Below are 26,168 nucleotides of genomic sequence, written 5' to 3' on the forward strand. Positions count from 1 at the left end.
TATGACATCATTATAGCTCATTAAGACTAGCCATAAATCCTCAACTGGATTTAATAAATCCAGTACAGATCTCATTGCATTTAGATATACATTTTGGAGGATTTAAATGGCAGTCAGCTGATTTTTGTTCATAGTACAATTACCAAGGTAGATGCATCAGCCCATCTGATCGAATTTGAAACGTCAAAAGAAGTTATTGTAAATTGAATTCGTCTTAAAAAAAAATAGGGCAAATTACAAATTCATTGTTTAATATTGAAAATTTTATCGTTTAGACATCGTAAATTTTAGTCTTGGTTGATTAAAATCAACTTTGTATATCAAAGCAAATTTAATTTTTGCAGCTTGTTTACAAATTTTGACATTTTAAATTATTTTAGTTGTAGCATGGTGGAATAATAAGGTGTAACGCCAAAAACATCTGAGCTTCATACCAATTATCAAAATGCGTTATTGTGAATAAAATCACATACAAAATGTAAACAAGCAATTCACAGTTATGCATTATTGTGAGCAAACATGTTGCAAAAAACAGAGTTGTATACGAGGATTTATTCCGGATTTAAAACAAATCCACTCAATACGACGATTTATTTTTGTATGGGAAATCTGGTAGATTGTCGCCTAATTTAGCAAGTAAATCCTGATAATGCTCTTAATCCGGCTAATGAGGTCATATCTAATAGCCCATTTAGATATGACTCATTATAGCCCATTTAATTAGCCGGATTTAGCACATTATCAGGTTTTATTTGCTAAATCCAGCCAAAATCTACCAGATTTCCCATACAAAAATAAATCGTCGTATTGAGTGGATTTGTTTTAAATCTGGAATAAATCCTCGTAACAACTCTGTTTTTTGCAACATGTTGGTTGAAAATACAAAAAGTTGCAAGCTGGCACAAGAAACAAGGTAGATGCATCGGTGAATTGCTACACTAAAAATAATTTATAATTTTGTAAACAAGTCGGAAAAATTAAATTTGTTTTGATGTACAAAGTTGATTTCAGTGAAATTACTCTTAGTGTAGCCCGGGACTTAGCTAAATCCGGCCAAAATCTACCAGATTTCCCATACAAAAATAAATCCTCGTATTGATGAGTGGATTTGATCAAAGATCAAATATATTACTCTACCATGGTAAGAAGTAAGAGCTGTGTTCCTTTACTTACCTGAGGTTACCATTTTTACCATTTGCTACCATTTTTAACCTGCAAAGCGTTCCTTAACCCCGAAAAGTGGCAAAACTGGAAGCAATTTTTAGGAGAGTAAGAGAGGAGAGAAAATTGCTTTCTCTTCTACCACAGGCTACCAGCAAAATTTCTGCAGGTAAAAAATGGCAGAACTGATTTTTCGACTTTTGTTTGACGATTTTTTCACAATGAAGAAGAAAATGTACGAAAAACAGAAGAAAAAATCGAACGCTGACAAAACTAAATTAAAAACTGTGAAATAAAAGACGAAAATTGATTTTTATACCCTCAGCATTTATGCTAACGGAGGGTATATACACTTTCATACGGGCAAAATGTGCCTCATCAAAATAATGGTTTTAGACCCCAAGTATGTTTGGACGAAATGTGTTTCAGACAATTTGGAGTCGATTGAGCAATGTCCATCCGTCTGTCTGTCTGGCTGGCTGGAGCGCACGATAACTATCGAACGGATAAACCGATTCGATTCAAATTTTGGCTTTCGTAATATTTTACCCAAACTTAGTTTAAGTTCGAAGATGGGCTATATCGGTCCACTCCTTCCGGTACCTCCCCCACAAAAGTTCGATAATGTTCGGAAAATTTGTGAGCACGGTAACTCTTGAAGGGAGTAACCGATTTGGTCCAAACTTTGCCCATCGTGAAATGTGTACCAGATAAGGTTTAAATATGGACTCAATCGGTCCACTCCTTGGGGTACATCCCACACAAAATTTCGGAAAAGTTCAGTTTAGGGCCATTTCTCGAATCGCTTTGATTTTTGTTTTAGCCACTTGTATTCACTACCCTCCATACGACGGTAAAAGTTTCATCAGGGGCAAGTCCATACTTCCTGAGAAAAAAGCCTGAAAGTTGCAAAAAATCCCTATGACACCGTGTGAGGTGGTTGGAGCGCAATATAACTCTCGAATGGATCTGCCGACTCGGTCCAAAATATGGCCTTAGAAATATTTTGTCCAAACATAGTTTAAGTTTGACGATAAGCCATATCGGTCCACTCCTTCAGTACCTCCCCCACAAAAGTTCAAAAATGTTCGGAAAAATAGTTCGTACGGTAACTCTTGAAGGGAGTGGCCGAATTGGTCTATACTTTACACATCAAGTTTACAAGTTTTGACATAACATATTCAAAATTTTACGATGCCACTACCTGGGTAATTGTGCCATGGTTACAAACAAAAACAAATTCCTTTGTGGTTGTTGTTCGAGTTGTATTTGTTGTAGTATTAACTTTACCTTATATTTGTTCTACCATGCCCCTATGGCAACATATGTTGTGCAAAAACAGTTGTAAAATTATGAATGAAAATCATCGAATTCCTTTTGTTTTCCGTTCACATATTTTGTTTTTGTTCATGTTCTTTTGTTTTCAACACATTTCAATTATTACCCAGCAAAAAGTTTGCATCCACGGAAGCAGTTAAATCACTGGTGCAAGTGTCACGAAGTGCTTCTTTTTCTATGAATTCCTCAGTGAATTTTACAAGGGAGCGCGCAGAAAGGAAGCACTCCATTTTGCTTCCGCAGCACGCAGTTAGGAAGCACTCCATTTTGCTTCCGCAGCACGCAGCTAGGAAGCACTCCATTTTTACAATTTTTACCACTTTTACGAGTTTTGCGTTCCCGTACACAAAATTTGTATGAAAATCGTTCACGACTTTTACCACTTTGTAAAGTACGGGAACAGGCCATTAATAAGACATTTTAGTTTTATTCTTATAGGCCGTTTATATATAACAAGGTTAACCCAGTGGGTCTGGGTTTCAAATGTCATTTCCATTGTATATACTTCAAACAAATCCTCATAAAGAAGGTTAACCCTGCAAAAAACTATAATATAAACGCCGTATTACTTTAATTTCATTTGTTGAATGAAAATTGAATTTTTTATCGATTATACATAAAAGTGCTTGTTGGATGTAATCCAAATGTGAGGAAAAGGATTGCCTTTTTCATTAGTCCACTGGAAGCGCATCCATGCATGTAATGAAATCCTCACTCCAACTTGCACCACTTCCATTTTTTTTTGCTGGGTATCTCACACATTTTTACAAAAAATGTCAACATTTTGTTAACCCGGCTGTCTGTGAAAGAATGATGGACAGCTGGTAGCCAAACGACAAATGTATGTATGTGTTAGTAAATCAGAGTTGTATTTGAAGACAAACTGTCTAGTGTAAATGCCTAGTTAGTATCTCCTCCGCAAAACTTTTGATCTTTAATCCTAATCAACATTTTTGTCGGTTCAAACGCCCAAATTTTTTAAAACCCCCTAAATACAGTTCCTTTACTTTTCTGGTAAAAATGTTCATGAGAGAGCAATGTTGAGAAATTTTGACACTTTTCTCTTTTACCACTCTTACCATTAAAAAAGTAAAGGAACAAAGCTAAGGTGTTTGCATGAATTACAACAACTAACAATTTTACAATAATGCCAAGTTTATACTTGTGCTCTAAAATCCACTGCATTTCATGAAATCCTGAAATACACCCTGGTGTTTACACTTATTTTTTTGTTGATTTCAAGCATATCACAATAATCAAGGTAGATGCAAATGCGCAGCTGATCGAACATGAATTTTCGAAAAAAGTTGTTGTAAATTGAATTAATCATCAAAAATTTATGACAATATAGAACTTAACTGCATCATTTCGAAAATGATCGTAAAATTATCTATATATCGTATTAATTGTATATAATACTAAGAAATTAAAAACTAAAAAATGATTTTATCGTTGAGACATTATAATAATAAATTTTGATACATAAAAGTTGTGTTCAGATACTGCAAAATATTACTACTTGCAGTATTTTCCCCGTTTAGTGCTAGAAATGCGTTCCAGTACTCCGAAATCTAGCAAGACTTGCACTTGATTTTGAATAAAAGCCTCTTCTCCTGTTCTCTGCCATAAAAATTTGGCCAAGTAAAAACTAGCAGCATGTTTTTTTGGAATCTGAACACGATGGCTGATACGCTGATTTTGGCATTTTTGCTGGAGTTTTTGCAATTTCCGTCATTTTTTCGTTCCCGTATTTTTTAAGAAATTTGTATGGGGAAGCAATTTTTGACAATTCGGTCTATTTTCTAACATTACCATTAAAAAAAGTACGGGAACACAATGAAAAATAGCATTGTAACAATGTAATTTAATATTTTTTCACGTTGTTTACAAATTTTGATATTAACATATTTTGTTCCAGCAATTCGCACATCTACCTTGTTTATTGTGATACGTGATAAGTGTTGCAACTTTTGGTACTTTTTAAGGCAAAAGCAAGGTTGTATATCATGTGTACTGTGATTTCGATGTTGATTTCGCTGAAATCACGAAATAATACCCCGGTTACACTATTGAAGGTTAACCCACTGGGTTTAATAGATCCAGTGGGTTAATCTTTGCTGGTTACACTTAGCTTTTCGAGGATATAAACTGTCAGCTGATGTTTGTTTACGTATACATACAAAATAACTGATAAAGTCGTGTATTACACTTTTACAATTTCTCGTATGAGATATCATCCCCTCTTTGCTCACACACAGGGATACATTTTTGTATCATGGTATCAAGCGTACTTTTTGTTAAAAAAGTGTCTAATGTAAAAAAAATAAATAATTTTATGATTTTCAAATAACTGTAGATTTATTAACTCCATAAAATCTCATGCGACCAATCGTAAACGTGTAAAACACGACAAACTCTGTTGCAAAAACAGTTGCAACTTTTGGTACTTTTTGAGTAGAGTTGGATTTTTTTGCACAAATACCGAATACAACACTGTATTTTTGGTGGATTTGTGCCGGATTTAAAATAAACCCAGTGGTGAGAGGATTTAATTTTTGTATGGCAAATCTGGTCAGATTTGACCAGATTAAGCAATAAATCCTCATAAAGTGGGTTAACCCGGCAAAAAACTGTAGTGTAACCGCACTATAAGATGATTTCATTTTTGTATGCGAAATCATGATAAATTTTGCATGATTCCGCGCGAAATCACGAAACGCCTTCGAAATCACGAAAAGACGCCGAATGTAAACCAAACATAACATGGTTTTATGGGAACTAAATGTCAATGACAACATTTGAATACTAGGGTCTTTCCAAAATAGTTCAGAAAAATTTACAGAAAATAAATGAAAAGATTTAAAATTTAATTTTAAGGGTCGATTATCGATAGCAATTATCGTTGAGTGGAGTTGTCATTTGTCAAAATTACTTTATGTATGGCAACCTTCAACTGAAGTTGCGAATCTCCATTTGACGAACCGGCTATTTTTCAGCAACCAGTTATTTTCAGTTGCAGTGAATATTTTCGAAGAAACAAGAAGTAAAATTGAAAGGAAAAAAACATTTTCTTAACAATTGTTGATTAATTGCATGATTAATTAATTAAGGCCCGTTATTACATCCTTTCTGTAGTTAAATATTGGCCGGTATCGGTAAGATAACCCATTTTTATACCCTACACCACTATGTGGGGAGGGTATTATAAGTTGGTTTTGGCCAAAAAGTTTGTAACGCATCGAAATAATGGTCGTAGACCCATACTTATATATATCAAAATGAATGTCTCGACGAGCTGAGTCGATCTGGCTATGTGTGTCCGTCCGTCAGTCCGTCCGTCTGTCCGTCTGTCCATCTAAACCTTGTAATCACGCTACAGGCCGCAATTTTGATCGGATCGTCACGAAATTTTGGATGTTGATGAGGGTCCAGGAGGGGAAGAAGCCTATTGGTGATGGTCGGATAATATTTAGGGGTCGGAAAGGGCAAAAAACTTAGGTGGATAAAAAGACAACGTTTTTTTCCAAAACCAATATCTCAGCTTCTATATGGGGTATACCAAAAGCAAAACCTGACAATAAAAGCAGAAAATATCGCCTTTCTAATGATGTAAAGTAGGTGCTTGTAGGTGATCAAACAGCGAAGATATCGCAATAGTAGCAAATAAAACCCCAATTTTCATTTTTGCGATTTTAATTATATTGACAAATATCACAGCTTTGGTTGAAAATTTTCCAAAAGCAAAGACTTGCTATGAAAGTAGAAGATCCCGTCATTACAATGATGCAAACTAGGTCGCGTAGGTAACCAAATAACGGAGACATCGCAATAGTCGATAATGCATCCCATTTCTGATTTTTTTGTAATCACGCCACAGGTCGCAATTTTGATCGGATCGTCACGAAAGTTTAGGGGTTAATGGGGGTCCCACAGAGGAAGAAACCTACTGATTTTAATGATGGTCGGATAATATTCAAGGGTCGGAATGGGCAAAAACTTATTTGGAGAAAAGGTCTACGTTTTATTTCAAAGCCAATATCTCTGTTTCTTTAAGAGGTATATCAAAAGCAAAACCTGACAAGGAAAGTAGAAAATATCACCTTTACAACGATGTAAAGTAGGTTGTCGTGGCTGCTCAAACAACAGAGATATCGCAATAGTCGGTAATGCATCCCATTTTCCGATTTGTTTGTAATCACGCTACAGGTCGCAATTTTAATCGGATCGTCACGAATTTTTTGGGGGTTGATGCGGGTCCCACTTAGGAAGAAGCCTATTGATTTTGGTGATAGCCGGATAGTATTTAAGGGTCGGAATGGGGAAAAACTCATTTGGAGACAAATTCAAAGTTTTATTCTTTGTAAATATACATATTGGCTTCCAGTAGGGGTATTCCAATGACAAAGCCTGTCAATGGAAGAAGAAAATATTACCTTTACATTGGTGTAAAGCAGGTTGGCGAAGGTGGTCAAACAAGGTAGATACCACAATAGTCGGTAATGCATCCAATTCTTCCATTTTTTTTTTTTTTTTGCAATCAAGCTACAGGTCGTAATTTTGATCGGATGGTCACGAAATTTTGGTTGCTTATGGGGGTCCCAGAGAGAAAGAGGCATATTATTTTTGGTGGTAGTCGGTTTATATTCCCCAAAAGAAATGTTTACCAGTGAAAAGCTTATGCACAGAGGTAGTGGTGTAGGGTATAACATGGTCGGCCCCATCCCGACTATAGCCTTTGCTCACTTGTTTATTCTTACATGTTTGCTTTAAGAATAAGTGTCAGATAAAATAAAAGGAACTTTGTGTTCCTTTTAAAATTTAAACTGCTCCCGAGAGTATGCTTCACCAAAAGCAAGAAAAAATTGTCAGCAAATTCAAATCAACCAATCAGATTTGAGAAAACTTGAGGTATACAGTTTCCTCTACTCAACTATTCTGGAACGTTGAACAAAAATCAATAATTGTTAACAAAATGCTTATTTTTCCTTCTATTTTACTTCTTGTTTCTTCAAAAATGTTCACTGCAACTGAAAATTGGTGGTTGCTGAAAAACAGCCGCTTCGTCAACTGAGATTCGCAACTTCAGTTGAGAGTTGCCATACGTGGATCAATTTTGACAACTGGCAGCGCCACTCAACGATAATTGTTATCGATGATCGACCCCTTAAACAGTTCATCCCCCGTTGTTTACCAAAGGAAATACTCTCTCAGAGAGGCTAAGTCAAAACACCCACCAAATTCTCTCATTTATTTTGAGAGAGAATTATTAAGGTAGATGTATTAGCAAACTGCAACAAGAATGTCAAAACAATTTTGCAAACATTACTAATTTTCATATTTTCTTAGCACAACTTCATTCCGAAATTATTATTCAATGTATTGTTCAAAAAATTCCACAAATATTTACATTTTTCATCCATAATTTTGTTTTTTAGTTTTTGCTTTGAAATAAACACATTTTTTTGACATCTACCTTCATAACATTCCCTGGGGCCTAATTACGTGATTCGACATCGAGTTGTTTCGACCCGAGTACTCAAAGTTGGGATGACAACATTCGTTATCGAGTAAAATTATCGAGAAATTGAGCATAAATTTGCGAGTAATTTCTCGTAGCCAAATGGCCTATCGTAAACAAACAAAATGAAAGATTTCTTATTGTATTTGTGTTTAAAATGTAAAAAATTGTTTTTTATTGACGGTTTATAGAGGAAAAATGATATTAGTAAATAATTGTGAGCATTTTTTACACAAAATAAGAGAAATTGGGAAAAGTCCTTTTCAGTCGTTTTAAGAAATTGTGATAAAATTATAATTAAAATAAATACATATGCATGCTATCATTAACCAAAAATTAGTGTTTGCAGTCGTTAAAATATAAGTTGAAAAAATAGGCATTTCTGCAAAACAAAAAATTATTTAATATTAATAGGCTTTATTTTATAGGTGTAAACTTTTAATAAAGTGCATTTTAAATAGTTCATACCCCGTTGTTTACCAAAGGAAATACTCTCTCAGAGAGGCTAATGCAAAACACCCACCAAATTCTCTCATTTATTTTGAGAGAGAATTATTAAGGTAGATGTATTAGCAATCTGTAACAAGAATGACAAAACAATTTTGCAAACATTAATAATTTTCATATTTTCTTAGCACAACTTCATTCCGAAATTATTATTCAATGTATTGTTCAAAAAATTCCACAAATATTTACATTTTTTCACTCATAATTTTGTTTTTTAGTTTTTGATTTGAAATAAACACATTTTTTGACGTCTACCTTCATAACTTTCCCCAAAGAACACATAGTTCGATTACCGGTTACTCTCGAAACATTCGATCAGTGATTTCGATCGAGTCTTATCATGCCGTTTTTTTCTCGTGTCGAAAACTTATTAACGAGTAAATTCTCGATCGAATCGAATCACGTAATTAGGCCCCTGAAGAACACATAGTTCGATTACCGGTTACTTCCGAAACATTCGATCGAGTCTTATCATACCGTTTTTTTCTCGTGTCGAAAACTTATTCACGAGTAAATTCACGATCGAATCGAATCACATAATTAGGCCCCTGCATTTATGAAGTCAGCCAATATTCAAACCTGCCAGAAAGCCGCCCTGAGGACTGCAATAGGGTGCCTCTTTATGACACTAATACAATACAACAGCACAGCAAGATGTTGTTGATACAGTGCCTGCTGGAGTGTTACCGGCATGTGCACTCAAGATTGAGAATAAATACATTTCCCATGCTAACAAATTCCCAATTCGGACTTCATTCAGAATGAGGGTAAAACAACTCCCACAAAATTTTATTTAGAATACGGAAATATGGGAGAAGGAAAAAATTCCCAACTCCCACACATTCAGAAAATGGCTGTATATTTTTAAAGCTTCCAAATATGTTTATTTTTTCGCATTTATTGCATTTGGCAATTCCTATGGATATAAGATACATCCATCTTGGAGAACATTTGTTTCTACAAATTATGAGAATTTCCTTCCTCCTTCATAAAAAAATTATCATCAGGATGAATGCACGTATGACTTTTTTAAGTATTAAGACCACGAGAAATAACACAATTGCATTCTGTTGAAAACTCCGAATAAAGTATTTCTTGATTTTGTTTGTTTATAATTAATGTTGGAAATATGTATTTCTTGTTTTGTTGAATTGTAAATTTAGGAATTTATAATTAATATGTATTGTAATAATGTATTTTAAATTAGATTATAATTGTATTTAAAAAAAATATGTTTGTATGTATACGAATATGTAGTAGTAATAGTTTGCTATAGATAATGATAATTGTAATGAAAATGTTAGGATGTATTTTATGTATACAACTAAATGATTAGAAGAAAAAATATATATGATCTTCATGTAGAAACGAATTGGCATGAGCAGTACAAAAGCAAGATAATATTGTAACGACCCTGACATGGAACACCTAACTCTTCATCGATTATATCAACTCAAAGTTTGGTACCGTTTAAAAAATACAGAGGACAATTACAATTGTAAATGATTACTGTATATTACCGTAAAGTAAAAAAATAAACAAATGATTTTGGCAATTTCTTGGTTTACTTCGTAGCAGAATAAGGTTGCAGTCCCAAGCCATATAGGACGGCATGGAAGTCTTTTTTTTTTTGTTCTCTGCTGCTAAAACTAAAACAAAAATCATCAAGGAATAAATTCACAAAGGGAAATACCAAAAAAACGAAGACACACATACAATGCAATATGTATTGTTGTTTATGAAGGATGTGGTGCACATATCTACTATATCTAAACCTAGTTCTGTCTGTCTGTCAGTTTGCTTGTCTGTACGATTATAATTTAAAATCTATTGGAAAAATTGCCTGCTGGCCGTCGCATGCGACGTGCTCTTTGACCTCTTTGATTGCCAAATCCGCCACGACCTGGACTGCCACCTTGCTGCTGATCTTGTTGTGCCCGTTGACTGGGGGAAGTGTTGCGTTGTGAATTACCCGGTGATTCTATAAGAGGAAAATCGGTTTTAGTCGACCCTTTACCTACAAAAAACAAAATAAAACTTATTTTCTATTACCCTGCCAGACAATAGGAGTTGGCCTGTTGGCCGCACCGCCACGATGGAAACCACGTTGGGGTCTACGATTCGCACTCACACCCTTGGTGGCCTTAGAACGTGTGTTGATAGAGGGTGATGTGGATGCCTCAGCTTCACGTCCTTCTTCCTGTAATAGATAGAGGGACATTTAAGGTCTTTCCCGGACAACATTTAAGCAAAATTCCTCCTTACCTCAACTTCCTCAACAGCTTGTTTTTCACCTTCCGATGAAACACCATCAGCACCTTCATTTTCCTCCGAGGTGGCCTCAATTTGATTTTGTTGTACATCCTCCGATTGTGTGGCCCCACTGCTAAGGTGACCTAAAAACAAAAACCAACCCCATAATAACTCACTTTTCATGCAATTTATTGAAGAAAAAACTTACTCTCGCTATCTATATTTTCGGATGCCTCAACTGATTCACCACCCTCTTCATTGAAATCATCCTCTTCGCCTTCGACACCCTCTTCACCCTTCTGAGCTTCTTCGGATGTTACATCACCACTTTTCTTTTCTTCATCATCATATTCCTCGCCTAGAAATTCTCCTCCAGGTCCAGCTTCACTGTCATCGCCAGCAGCATCGGCGTTTTCTTGTCCCACATCTGCGGAAATATCATCTGATTGTTGAGCATTGTTTGAGGTGGTGGTATCGGTAGAACCATAACCAAATTTAGAATCTTGTGGAGAACTGACTATTTCGGAACTGTAATAAAAAAAAAAAAAATAAAAAACACATAAACGTTAAACTCCAATTACATATAGCAATTTGAGAAAACAATTACCTTTCAGATCTTCTAGCAGCTGCTGAAGTGTCTGATGTTTCATTGGACCCTTCCCCTTGGGCACCCTGTTGCAGTTTAACCAAAGTGGCTTTTTGTTGACGACTCAGTGTGTTTGTTTGCTTTCTCACGGGAGTTTCCCCACTACCACTGCTTATGGCCTGGCTTTGCTGGTTATTATCCTGGCTATGGGCCTTCGCCAAGGCGGCAGCTGCTGCAGCACTTGTACTCGCCCCTGTGGCATATGGATCAGCGTCCGCTTGTCCTCCCGCTGCTCCAGCTGAACTACATTGGCCATCATTGTTTTCCATATCCTCATCCACATCAACCTCATTGTTATCAGCTTCTCCGACATCCGCATTACCTTCATTGGCCTCGGGACATTCATTTTCATCCATATCTTGATCTTGATCATAATCCTCGTACACCTCATGTTCACCATCGGCATCAGCAGGACCACCTTCATCGGCTTCAGCTTCAGCCATACCATCATCTTCTTCTGAATCCAAGACCACAACATCATCTTCCTGATCCCTTTGTGAGGAGGTGGGCACCTGGTCCACATCAATACCCGAATCAGAAACACCGGCAACAGTCATTACCGCAGCCTCGCCACTATGCATGGGAGCCCTCATACGTTTAGGATGTTTGGATGAGGTACCTTTGTCCGTATCATCCCCCGTAGTGGAAGAGTCACCTTCCAATTCACGAGGACGTTTGTGACCGGCAGAGGTTCCTGCTTGGGTAGTTGTTACATTGCTACTTGAAGGTGTGTGTCTATTGTGACTGCTGACAGCAATGTGGGAGGAACACATAGCCGATGATGACTGTGATGTACTGGGCTGAGGATTATTGGGGTCCTGTATTAATTGAACTGTTACCGAGGGAGCCGAAGTTGCTGAACTAGAGCCTTCAACGCGTGGAGAAACCAATGCCACCACTTGTGTCTGATTTATATTGCCACCACTAACATGAGGTTGTGGCTCATTTTGTTGAGGTTGCTGGATACTTTCGGCTTCCTGGGAACTTTCTGCAGCTGAAGCAGCTGAGCCCATAGGTGGAATGGCTGCCACAGCCACCGATGCTGAGCTACTAGTTGAGGGCATATAGTCGGTGTGTGATGATGTCGGCGATGAGGACATTGTTTCCAACGAGGCACTGCCTGTGGTGTGGACTTGTTGTTGTGGTGGCACTAATGCAGTATTACTGCTAGCTGTGGCTGAACTTGGTGTCGAAGATGGCGTAGATGTCGATGATGTAGAGGAAGTGGATGTAGAGGTACCAGCCACAACAGCTGTGGAACCTGCTGAACTTTGTTGTGATGTTGGCAGAATTGCCGCCGTGCGTGTATTCTGCACCGATATGGGTCTAATGCTCGCCAAGGGAGTTTCACCACCACGCCATGGTGTTACGGTTGCCGATTGTTGAACGGTGGCAGTGCCAGACATGGGTTTAACGTTTGCTGTCCTAGGTGAAGAATCTGATATGGTACCCTTATCGGATATTGCCACAGAACTAGTAGAGGGCTTGGCTGATTGCTGCAGACCAAGCTGACGATTCAGTTGATTAATGCGTATAATTAGGGATTCATTTTCCCTAGTTAGACGTTGTACATCTTCCTTGTTGCGATTGTTTTGTTCCAATAGTTCTCGCTCCAAACGCTGCAATGTGGTATCAAATTGGGACTGAAGCTCATTAATCTTGGCTTCGTGGGCTTCATTGCTTTGCAGTAGCTTTGTCTTGGTGGCTGCTAATTCGGTGCTCACAACATTACGTGATTCTGTCAAACTGACAATATGACTCTTGGCCTCTCTCAACAAGGTTTTGGTGCGTTCATCAAGTTCCACGGAGGCCTTAAGATCTTCATAATCCTTGCGAATCTTTTCATTTTCTTCTTGCATTGTACGAATGACACCATTCAAGTTTTCAATTGTTGAGCGTTGCTGTTCCAATTCAGCATTTGAGGCAGAAGCACTTTCAGCTCCAGCATTGCCAGCAGCAGCGGCATCTATATTTTCTTGGCCACCAGCAGCATTGGCATTTGCTCCCTCACCTGCAGCTCCAGTGGCGGGTGCCTTACTCAACAACTCCAAATATGAATCCTTATAACGTTTGGCAATTTTACGTATTTGCACTTCCTTGTTTTTGGAATCTTGCAACTGATGTTCTTTGGCCTCCAAATCTTCGGTGATTTTCTGAACAGCTTCTTCTTTCGAAAGCAGTTTATTCTTCATTTCCATAACTTCTTGCATGAGACGGGAATTGGTTACTTTCATGGTGGTTATATCGGCTGTCAAGCTCTTCTTTTCCTCAGTTAGCATGTGGACTTGTCTCTCCAACGAAGCCAGCTCACCATCGAATTTAGTTTTATCGCCCTTGAGAGCTTGCAATTCTTCGGTGAGGGATTTAATTTGCTCCTTTTCGGCTGTTAACATTTTAGCCAGGTTTTCTCGTTCCGATTGTAAGCGTTTAAATTCTTCAGGATTCTTGTTGCTCTTCTCAACCAAAACATTGGCTCTCTGACGCCATTTCAAAGCTTCAGTACGTAAGCTGTTGTTCTCTGACTGTATCTCTTCAATCTTGGAATTCAAATCACGATTTTGATTCTGCAATGGGAATAATTCATCTTCCAGAGCACTAATACGATCATTCAATTCCTTGACACGTTGAGTTAGGGCATTACGTTCTTCGCGTAGCACACGATTACTATCAGTAACGGCATTGAGAGTTTCAATTTTACGTAAAATCTCTTCATGTTTAGAAGCGGATACCAAATTGGTATCAGTTTTACTTCTCTCACGATTAAGGAAATCTTGCAATTCGTCGTTCTTCTTTTGCAATATGGTAAATTCGGATTGCAAGCGCGTATTCTCTGCCTTAAGGATATCCAATTTGGCCAATGTAAGATCTTTTTCTTTGCGCAAGAATTTGATGATTTGTAACAATTGTTCATTGCTCTTATTTTCGGCTTCAGCCTCGGCCATTGAACGATTGGCATCACCACCACTAATGGAAGTGTCCATTAGAACAGAGTCGTTGTTGCCTGCCGTAGATGCTGCCTGACTTAATGTAGCCAATTTGTTGGATAATGCCTCAATTTGATCATGCAAATTGGCATTGAGTGAATTGAGATCTTCCAAACGTTTCTCAAGTTCTTCTTTTTCTTTGCGCAGTAACACCAACGACTCTTCTTGATCTTTTTTGTGATTTTCCAATGCCAATTTGGCGCTGTCACGTTCCATGGTAAGTTCACTGATTTGACTTTGTACCTGAAATGAAAATTGGATAAATTTATCGATTTGTTAAAAATTAGTTATTTTAGTGTATTCAAGTTCTACTCACCTTAACCAACTCCTGCTTAACTTTACCCAATTCTTGTATATCAGCTGAATGCAGTATCATTTCATTGGCATATTTCGATTCAACACTGTTGAGATTCTCTGATAGCGTAATATTCTCAGAACGTAGGCTACGCAAATTACGATTACATTCGCTCAATTTCTGTAGGGTATCCTTCAGCTCATCTTGCAAACGCTTAACTTGTTCAGCCGGTTGATTTTGGTTAACTTGAGCTTCACTCATTGCGCTTAATTGTAAGTCTGCTTCCAGCTCAGTAATACGAGACTTAAGATTCTGTTCATTAGCACACAAATCCTTAATTTCGGCTTCAGCCTTCTCCACATAGGAGGTATGGAGTTCATGGAGATTTTTAATTTCGCTTTCTGCATTCTGCGACATCTTATAGTATTGATCGGCATGTTCCTTGGCCTTCTTCAAACTAGTTTGTAGAGATTCTATTTCTATCTTGGCCTCTTCATATTTCACCTCAAATTCTCGAGCCTTCTTATTGGCCAATGCAATGGGGTTGTCATTCTTAGAGGGTGTCAAACTCTCCTGTAATTTCTTGCTTAACTCATCGATTTGTTGCGTCTTCATGGTAAGCTCCTCACGAACATTTATCAACTCCATACGCAATTTATCAGCCTGTTCCTTTTCTTCTTGCATTAGTTTCTTGGCTGATTCAGTTTGACGTTTCAAATCATTGGTGGTTTCACGGAAACGATCCTCTTCTTCTTGGAATCTTCTTCGTTGTGCCGACAGTTCCCGTACTGTTTCATCCAATCTTTGTTCAAGTCGAGCTTTACCTTCTGTTTCAGATCTTTCCAAATTGGCCTTAATCAATTCCAAATTGTTGAGCAATAGAGTTTGACTTTGTTGTTCGCGGTGATAGGCTTCCTTTTCGGCCTGTAAACGTCCCACGGAATCTTTGAGTATGCGATTCTCATGTCTAACTCGACTGGCCTCCGACTCGGCAGCTGATTGTTGGCGTTGACATTTCATTACTTCATCCTTGAGATAGAGTACCGTCTGTTCATGTTTCACAATGCTATTTTCATAGTTCTTATTGCGATCTTCCAGTGCAGTTATTTGCTGTTTGTAGGTGGCAATATTCTTTTGTTGAAGTTTTATCTGTTCCTTGGTGTATTCCAGAGAGGACATCAATTTGCAATTGGTTGAGGTTAATTCTCGAACTTCAGAACGCATGGAATCAAACTGTTCGTTAAGTAGCTTTTCGTTATTCTTCTTTTCTTTGGAGTAGTACTCATATTGTTCCTTTAATGTTTTGTATTGTTCCTTGACTTCGTGCAGCTGCTGCTCCAAGTCCTTAATACGTTTCTCTTGTTCTTTACTACCAGCCCTGGAGCTCTTATTCATGGTTGATTGGCCAGTGGCATTCAAGGTTTCATTGGCATCATCATCTTGCATTTGTTCATCGTCATTGTCGCTCATATCATCAGCAATAGAGGTGGATTGTTTGTTTAACTTCCTTTGCAATTCGAAGTACAGTTTCTTATAGCGTTCACATTTCGATACCAAAGTGGCGACAGTATTATTTTGTTGATTCAAGGTATCCTGCATGCTTTGGAATTTGACGGCATAATTTTCCAATTTCTCCTGATATGCAGCTTCGTCTATTTCCTGTTTAAGATTTTCCGCCTCTTCCAGTTTGCTACTTAGATCTCTTACCAACAGCAGTAATTTCTGGTTATTCTCTTGCAACTCAGTAATATTATTGAAGGTTACCAATTTCTTCGAAATAACCTCATCGGTGGTACTAAGATTTCCACAAGAACCACTCATATTAGCTCCCTCCGAGGTAAGTCCAATACGCAACTGTTCCACTTCCTTGAGCAAATAACAAACTTGACGACTAAGATCAGTTTGGGAATGTTTTAGTTTCCGATTCTCTCTGTCCATATGGCTTATCTTGGCAGTGGCCTCCACCAACAATTCCTCCAAATCAGTTTTCTTGGACAACATTTCATCGCGTTGTTGGGCCAATATATTGTTGGTCTCTAAAAGCTTTTCATATTCCAATTCCTGTTTCTTGACCATGGGAGCATTTTCATTCAACTCACTGAGTATGGTCTTGAGTTGTAAATTCAAACGTGCCAATTCACGTTTTTGCATTTCACATTCCTCGCTGGTCTTTACATACAGAGAATATAGCTCAGTCAAAGACATATCGGCGCGTATGAGGCGTGAAGCAACTGCTGCTGTGGGTGCCAGTTTTGATATAGCATTCTCCACACTTTCATTCTTCAACTCCTTAAGCAACTCATTGGCATGCTTAATTTCTTCCTTCAACTCATCGATGTTCTTTTGCTTTTCATCCAATTCTTGTTCATGTCTTAGCTGGGTGGCCTTAAAGTTTGTTTCCAATTCACCATATTGGTCACTGGCCTCAGCCAACATTCTCTTCAAATCCGATATGGCTGTTGTCAATTCGGTACGTTCCATTTCAGTATCCTCACAATTACTCTTATAAAGATCAGCCAATTTGGCCTTGGCATCCAATTCCTTCTTATAGTAGTCCATCATCTTTTGGGCCTCTTCGCTTTGTGACAATATCTTCTGTGACAGCTCTTGAACATTTTGCGTTAAACGCTCTATGGTCTCCTTGTATTGGGTGCATTGGATTTGTACAATTTTCAATTCTTCTGTCTTTTCCGAGAGACGTGCCTCAAGTTGCATACTGTTCATGGTATTTTCTCGACGAATATTTTGCAGCTCGGAAATGTTGCGATTCAGATCTTGTGTCAAATTTTGGATTTGTTTGTGCAACATATCACGCTCCTGTTCCATACGACGCTCTTTGAAATCCAAGGTGACTTCTTTACTTTCGATTTCATCGACACGTGCCAAAGCTTCACATTTTGCAGCAATTGCTGCCTTCAACTGTTGCTGGTAGGCTTTCAAATCCTGCTGTAAACGTTCAATTTCACTATTGTGTCGCTCAATCACCTTTAAAAGGTGATCACGTTCATCACATGCGGCTTTCTTATCGTTGCGTAGAGATGCCAATTCTCTTTCATAGGAACTTGTTGTTTCCAGCAGTTGTTTACGTTCAGCCGATACGGTATCCAATTGTGAACGTAATTCCGTGACATTTTGATTGAAGTTTTCCAATTTAACTTCATAGTCTTGTATTTGGGCTTGCAATTCATCCGCTTTCAATTCATAATCATCTGCAAAAAAGGAGAAGAGAGTGGTTGAAAATTTATTATTGTAAAAATGAAATTGAAATATATTTGATTCGTATTTGTGTAGTAATTCGAACGAATTTGAATTCGTATCATCTTAGAGTATCAGACCATTAGAGTGGTGCAGTTCCCACACATGAGGGCCAGTACACTTTGGTCCTTGCCTGCGACAAGAATATTTCTAATTTAGATTTTTGATTTATATGAAAAAGTTGGCGCATTCTGTACATGCTTTTCTTGAGGTTTGTCCGGCTGCACAGCCGCGAAAGTAGTAATCGCCACAGAGATTTTATAGATGTTGGGGATAACAGGATCTAATATTCATATAGTTTCCACAGAATCTGCCTCCTGGATTATTATAATTTTGTGCGCATCTTCCGAATTGTCAATTGCTTTACAAATTACTGCAAATCAGCGAAGAATTATGTTTCTTAAGGCCGTTGTTGTTGTTGTAACAGTGTTTGTAATTATGTTTGTATGTTCGTTCTTCTGTTCAATCTGGCTCTGGGTCTATCTCCAGTTCCAGGAAAGTGGCTGCTTCGATGGGATGTAACCACAGATCCACTGGAGTTAGATGAGTAGGTTTGGCTGGGCAGTTGAAAAGGTGTTTTGTGTCGTGCGGGCCCATACCACATACTGGGCAGATGTCTTGCACGGCGCGGTCGATTTCCGCCCAATAAGAATTTAGGCGACTGCAATATCCCGAGCGTAGTTGAGCCAAAACTACTCTAGTTTGTCGTGGCAGCTGACGCTCCTCAGCTGCAATAGATGGGGGATGTATTTCGAGGACTTTATTCACACTATGTCCCAATTTACATTAGGCGAGTTTACTTGCGGCAATTGTCAGTTTGTAGTTGAGAGAGGGTGCTGAGAGGCAAAGGGTTAAGGTTATATGCCTCACCTCTCTCTCCTACAAAATGACAATTGCCGCAAGTAAACTCGCCTAATGTAAATTGGGACTATAATTGCTTAAGGCCTTGGCAACTGCATCCGTGTGAATACTATTTAAACCTGCTTGATACGCTTGTTGATCTAGGGGTTCTCTCCTGTATCGTTGGACCTCTCCCTCTAGAGCATGGATATCCTTCCTTATCTGCCTGTATGTGCCGGGCCAACACACAAGATGGTGATTGGGATGGCTCACACGGTAACATCCAAGCAGGTACTGCAACGAAAGCATCTCATTGTGTTGCTTTACTGGAAGAATCTTTGCCTCCTCATGTAGATGGTCCACTGAAGATTTGAGGAGGCACCCTGTTGCTGTTCTCAGGGCGGCATTCTGGCAAGTTTGAATCTTTTTCCAATTCGTATCACATAATCTCGGGGACTAGACTGGCGCCGCATAGCTTACCACAGACCGACCTATCGCGTTATATGTGGTCAACAATGTTTTTTTATCTGCACCCCAAGTGCTGCCGGCTAGGGACTTGAGGACCTTGTTCCTACTTTTCAGTTTGTCGCAGATAGCTGTGGCGTGCGCGCACGACGTGAAAGTAGTGTCGAATGTGACCCCTAAAATTTTGGGGCAGTTTGTGGTCGGAATTCTGCTACCGTCGACCACGACATTCAATTCTTTTCCAAACTGCGCTGTCCATGTGGTGAACAGAGTGGCTGCTGATTTTGTGGCGGAAATCTGCATATTCCTCGAATGGAAAAACATGGTAAGATCGGTTAAATAGTTGTTCATTCTCTCACATATGTCATCAGGATAGGTACCCGACGCCATGATCGTGCATTCATTCGCGTACGGAATACAGGAGAGGTAGAGGTTAAACAGTTCCGGAGATATCACCCCACCTTGGGGAACTCTCTGTTTCACTCTACGGGTTTGGACTTCTTGTTCCTGGATTCCACGTCTGCTCAATTTCCTCAAACAGCGTGGCCGCACGGCCGTCTCTAGTTGAGTCCTTGACAAATATGTGTGGTAATGGCGTGCAGAGCAGTTGTCATGCTGTGCTGCTTACAGAATCCATTCTGATGATCGGCAACTTGATAGCTATTTCTGATACTGAGGAGGACTAAGGCCTCAAGGGTCTTTGCTACGGGTGACAAAAGCGAAATCGGCCTGTACGATTCACTTTTGCTGGAATCCTTGCCGGGCTTCCGTAGTGGGACCACCCTGCCCATTTTCCAGACTTCGGGAACAATGAGTGTGGATAGCGACAAGCTGAGAACTTTAGTGAGGTACTCCACTCCCGGCTCATCCAGCTGCTTCAGCATTACCATGGAGATTCTATCAGGGTCCAACGCTTTGGATCATTAGCGTTCCTGATGGCATTGGCAACATCATCCATTATAAACTGTGGTGGTTCCTCCTCGGCAGGAAGAGATCTGATGCGACGTAACACTCTCCTCTTCGCCTTGTCACTTTCGGGGTGCTCGACAAACTGTCGATTGAAATAACTTGCGCGGCTCTTCGGGTCAGTCAACGTAACGTCGCCAAACGTGACTGAGGTCCTATCTTCCCTTCTTCCTGCGTTCGAGAGTGACTTAACCGTTGCCCACAATTCACCTATACCGGCTCCAATGTTGCAACTCTTCAGATGATTTAACCACTTGTTCCGCTTATGCTCGCCGACCGGCCTGTTAACTTCCAGTGTCAGCTCCCTGACTCTGGGGTCATTGGGGTTGGTTCGGCGAAGCTCATCGCGCTCATTTGCTAATCCCGTCGCATCTACTGGGAAGTTTGGTTTTACTTCGGGTATTCGACCAGCAGGGATATGGCGAGCGGCTGCAGCAGTGATAATGTCTCGGAACATCCTTTCCGCTACCCGAAGATCAGAAGGATTGAGCAGTTCTCTGAAGCGGTGATTGGTGAACTCTCTGAAACCCTGCCAATCAGCTTTCTTATGATTGACGAATGTGTGGCGTTCAGAGGTAATGAAATTGGTCTGCTAATGGAGACGATTATGGGGAGATGGTCTGATCCAAGGGAAATGACGGGTTGACAGGTAACGTCATTTGTCAGACCGGGTGACACGATGGTTATGTCTGGCGAGCTGTGACACTCTCCTCTAATTCTGATAGGGGCGTCCTCATTGACCGTTCAAAACGTAGAGCTGTCAATCTGCTCAGCCTGCGCTGTACCTCTCTGGTCGTTTCCGAGGGCCGAATGCCACATCTCATGATGCGCATTAAAGTCCCCCAGGACCAGACGATTATTACCTTCCAAAAGCGGGCTAATGTTAGGCACGTAATCTGAGATACAGCTTCACCCACATCCAACCTTCGGTGAGATGCGGATGTGACAAACTGAGCACAGATATATTGGTCCTGGGTTTTCCTCCGTCCCCTTACCGTCTCCTTAACGCCTTTGTAGTTAACAACTGCGAAGCTACGTGTTTCAAAACGTCAAAAATACACATTTTCAACGCAGGTAAAAAGCAAACATGTATCATTTTTATTTCTGTTGCATTTTCGAGGAACAATGTATGAGCCTACAACTAAAATATTTTGAAGAAGTTTAAACACAAAGCAAATGACGATACGGAAGTCAACCAATCTTCCTCTTATTAGATTCCTCTGATTTTGTAGGCCACTGATCCTAAAAACCTCTATTTTTTTACAGTGGACTCTCAAGGAAGTACATTTTTTACGGAATGGCCCCATTTTTGTTGCGAGGATTCATTTTGGAGCAAGTCTCGTTTAGGGGCAACCCTCGGATCGGGCTGAAATTTTTACCATAAATTGTCCTTGGGACTCTGATCACAACGATATAAAACTTTTTAGCCAATCCGCATTGGACGCCGGTGTTCGGACGGGGTATATGTTCCTCTATTATAGACAGAAACTAAATGCATTTTATTTTATTGTATTGAAAAATAACTGTGTAAGTTTTACCATCTACAAATGATAACGCATAATACAAAATTCGAAATATTATATAATTGCATGCAATTGCGAAATACTCATGTCGTGTGTGTTCCAGTATACAAATACTTGTAAAGTTTTTCAACTTTATAAAGGAAAACACATTTAAAATTACATGTTTGCAAATTCTTGAAATGGCCTATCATAGGTAATGTTTTCGAAATAACCCATGGTTTTTACCTGTTGAAAGTTAAGACGAAAATTTATGAATTTTGGCTTTTCGGAAAATTAGGCAGAAATTTTTAACTGAGGTAACCTCTTAGGATATTAATGACAATAACAATTGCCGACTAACCCAGAAAACGTCTATTTTACCTACCTACTTTTACAACGAAAAATCTTTGAAGCTGAAGCCCACCCACCACTTTTTACAATTTTTCCTAAAACACAAACAAAAATTGGCGGCATTTTTATTTCCGCAAATCCATCCAAACAAAACATCTGGCATCTCACAATGTACTGCATGTTTGCTTTGGTTTGTAATCGTTTTTATTTTTGTTTTGCTTCTTTTTGTTGCATCTTTTATTGTTTGTTGTTGCCCTTCATCTATTCTATTATTTTGCTTTATACTATTTTCGTACAAAACACTCGCACACACACACATTCACCCATGCAAACACAAATTTTTGTGTATGACATTTTGCGTGCTAGGCAAACGACGCCGCCATTAAAAGACAGGTTAGAGACAAACTTTTTCTCTACCACTCTCAACAAGAATTTCACCGGTAAAACTTTATATTTCGCCAATTTCTGCACATAAATTAGAAACAACCTGCATTTTTTCAATACTTACGTAGTCGGTTTGCCGCGGCTTTATCCTTGTAATATTCATCGAAGAACTCATCTAGATATTTCTTCAATTTGTCTTGTACATTTTTCGGTGTCTGTTCCAATTCTTCCTGTGTTAGTATATTTGTTAATACCTCTTGCGGACCACCAAGATCCATTGCAGTTGTCATGTTGGCACACTATTTATTATTTAAATTGTTTATGGAATGAAATATTTTGTTAATTTTATTCGATTATTTCTAAGAAATGTTTCTCTTTGTTGAACAAAACGAAGCTTGCTTCCTTTTTTTCTTTCTTCCGATGAAACGCGACTACACGATGAGGATTTTTTTGCAAACTGACAAAGAATACGAATGAATGCAACTGTGTGAATGCGCCAAGAAACCCAAAGTCAGTTGTGAAGTTTTTGTTAACGGCGTTCAATAAATCGATGTGCAATTAGTTACAACGTAACGTGTGGAATTTGAAATAAACTTTTAAACATTTGCTTTGTTCCAAACCTGCAAGAAGCTACTATTTTTTAGTACGATAACAGCTTTTTCTTTATGTTATCGGAAAAAATTAGTAGATTCTTGCAGTTCTGGAACAGAACATCTGTTTCTATGAAAATATAAAATGTGCTCTGTTCCAGAACATGGAAGAATTTACTATTTTTTACTACGATAACAGTTTTTTCATTATGTTATCGGAAAAAATATTAAAAAATAGTAGATTCTTGCAGTTCTGGAACAGAACATGTGTTTCTATGAAAATAGGAAATGTGCTCTGTTCCAGAACCTGGAAGAAGCTACTATTTTTTACTACGATAACATTTTTCCTTTGTGCTATCGGAAAAAATAGTAAAAATTAGTACATTCTTGCACTTCTGGAACAGACCAATGATAACTATTTTAAAGGAGAAAATTGTCAAATGAAATAAAATATAAAGGAAATATCTTTCATTACAAATTTTCATAGTACAAGAATCCAGCCCCAGGCCTTTGAAGGCTTCTGTACATAAGAAGCAACGAGGGCTGGCTTTCTTGCTCCGCTTCATTTCTGACATAAGTCCCGGTCCACACTAGAGTGAATTTTAATAAAAAATTTCATGAAATTAGGTGTTCTTAGGTCGAATTCCCCACTACAGCAATTTCATGATTTTACTCTACTATGGAACTCGATCTAGAGACGCATAATTTCATGTCAAAATTTCAGTGAAATTTTTCTAGTGTGGCCCGGGACTAATAAAAATAAAAGAAATAGCAAGGACATATGTAAATATACAAAGATAGGACCATTTACACATTGAAACAGTTTTTGGGAGAGAGCTCCTTCACCCCCGCTCTCCCCAAAAAGCTGTGAAAGTAGAAACTTAATGGATTTTTGTAGCTTGCTTTGCTTTCTTGGTGTGAAAGCGAGAAATTACATTATACTGCTTTCAATAGAACAGCCCTCAACGAAGCAAGATTTCAGAAACGCATAATTTCATGAAATTTTTTCAAGTCCCGGTTCACACTAGCGTGAATTTCATTAAAAAATTTATTGAAATTAGGTGTTCTTAAATCGAATTCCCCACTACAGCAATTTTATGATTTTTCTCTACTATGGAGGTCGATCTAGAGACGCATAATTTCATGCAATTTTTTCAATGAAATCACTCTAGTGTGGACCGGGACCAATGCATTACTGTGAATTGCTTGTTTATATTTTGTATGTGATTTTATTCACAATAATGCATTTTGACAACTGGTATGAAGATCAGCTGTTTTTGCCGCTGTACCTGTATTATTGTGCCATGCATTTTTTGTAAAGAGCAGTACACATTATGCGTGATCGTTTACTCAAAATTGGTACAAATTGTTACAGGATGCTGGTCGTTTAATCTACAGTACAATGCAAAAGACCTAAAGGCCTGCGTACATAAGCTGCCTCGCCTGCTTACCTTGCTTGCTTCTGATAAAAGAATAAAAAAGAAAAGGGCAACCCAGTCCGAAATATGCTCGACCTTCTTTATTCTTTTATTTTTATTATGTCAGAAATGAAGTAGGAAAGCAAGACAACCAGGCGAGGCAGCTTATGTACGCAGGCCTTTAGTCGTTTACAAGAAGTTACTGAGCTTGTACAAATTTGTACAAACTATTGAGTAAACGAACACTCCCATTGTCAGTTTTGAATGTCGATATTTCGCAGTTATCGATAACTGTCCAACCGTCCAGTAACCACAAAACATTTTGCGGTTGCATGATGATCCCAGCAAAATTAAATAGAAGTGGTTCCATGTGAAATCGTGATTTCACTGTTTCTTTTGCATGAGTGCAAAGAGAGTCGTGAAAGATCCGATCCTTTTCATCCAATTTTCATGAGTGAAATTGAAGTGGTGAAAGATCCGAACTTTGTCATAATATTGTCATGAGTTTAAATCATTTAACCCTGCTACTACGTTAGAAAAAAAAATCACACACGCTATGTTAGGGTCAATTGATGACCCATTTATTGAAAAAATTATATAGTATACATTTTTAAAAGGTTTTTAAGGCTGGGGATAATAGCTTGAAGTGTTTATTAGAGAAATTTTTTGTCTGATTACTAATAAATTCAGTAAAGAACTAAAAATTTACATAAATTCGATGTCAATATTATCGGCAAAAAATCTGTCACTGAACTGATAGCATTAGGATTCGTTGTTATTGAATGTAAAAATTACAACAATAAATGTCAATTGTATGTCTTCTTTATTTATTTTTTGTTTTGTTGTCATCTAAAACAAGAAAATATATAAGGAAAATGCTAACAAAAATAAAATTAAATTTTGACATGCCACATTATATACGCACGGGGTCATAAAATGACCCTAACATATTTGGCCCGTTCCTTTACTTTTGAAAATGGCAAAACCGGCAAAAGTAGTAAAAAATTTAGACTTCTCCCATATGAATTGTATGGTGTCTTAAGTAAAGGAACGCTTTTCGAGTAAAAAGTGGTAAAACTTGAAAATTCTTGCACGTAAAGGAACAGAGCTGTTATGTGTATACGCATGCAATAAATAGACTTCTAAGCACAAAATATTGATGAAACTAATTGATTTCAGTATACATATCTCAAAAATTCATGCACTGAGTAGTAAGGACTTTTAATTATATCCCACCAGTAAGACATACGGTGATGATAAATATGATTTGGGTCATCAAATGACCCCAACGAAATAGCAGGGTTAATGAGTACCCGTACAATATGACAAAATAATCATGTACCCGAATAATTGTTTACTTACAAAAGTAATTGTTAAAATGAAAATAAAAGTCAGATAAAAGTGATTGGTAGTGGCAAAATTAGCAAATTTTAAATAATTGGTCTGTTCCAGTACTGCAAGAATCTACTAATTTTTTCTATTTTTTCCGATAACATAAAGGAAAAAATGTTATCGTAGTAAAAAATAGTAGCTTCTTGCAGGTTCTGGAACAGAGCATATAATACTATGCAAATTGGGCTTAACTAGGCTTTACACAAGACAGACTGTCTGCAAATACAACTCTGATTTACTAACACATACATATAGCATTTCCAAATTAAATGAAAACTTTTCCAAATTGAATGAAACTTTTTC

At 38.1% G+C, this 26,168-nt stretch overlaps 1 protein-coding gene across 1 annotated transcript; it reads right to left on the reverse strand.

The window, feature by feature from the left end:
- Nucleotides 1-9,623: 9,623 nt before the first annotated feature.
- Nucleotides 9,624-22,978, reverse strand: Mgtor (nuclear basket protein megator). The gene is made up of 7 exons (XM_073957402.1): nt 22,590-22,978; nt 14,724-17,911; nt 11,385-14,650; nt 10,986-11,305; nt 10,790-10,920; nt 10,577-10,724; nt 9,624-10,505 (listed from the first exon to the last, which is right to left on the reverse strand). The coding sequence occupies exons 1-7, from the start codon at nt 22,753-22,755 to the stop codon at nt 10,345-10,347; spliced, it is 7,380 nt and encodes a 2,459-aa protein (XP_073813503.1). The 5' UTR covers nt 22,756-22,978; the 3' UTR covers nt 9,624-10,344.
- Between the last annotated feature and the right edge of the window lie 3,190 nt (nt 22,979-26,168).

This window comes from Musca autumnalis, unplaced genomic scaffold (genome assembly GCF_047663935.1).
Source record: "Musca autumnalis isolate F117 unplaced genomic scaffold, ASM4766393v1 scaffold_5, whole genome shotgun sequence".
Lineage (NCBI taxonomy): Eukaryota > Metazoa > Arthropoda > Insecta > Diptera > Muscidae > Musca > Musca autumnalis.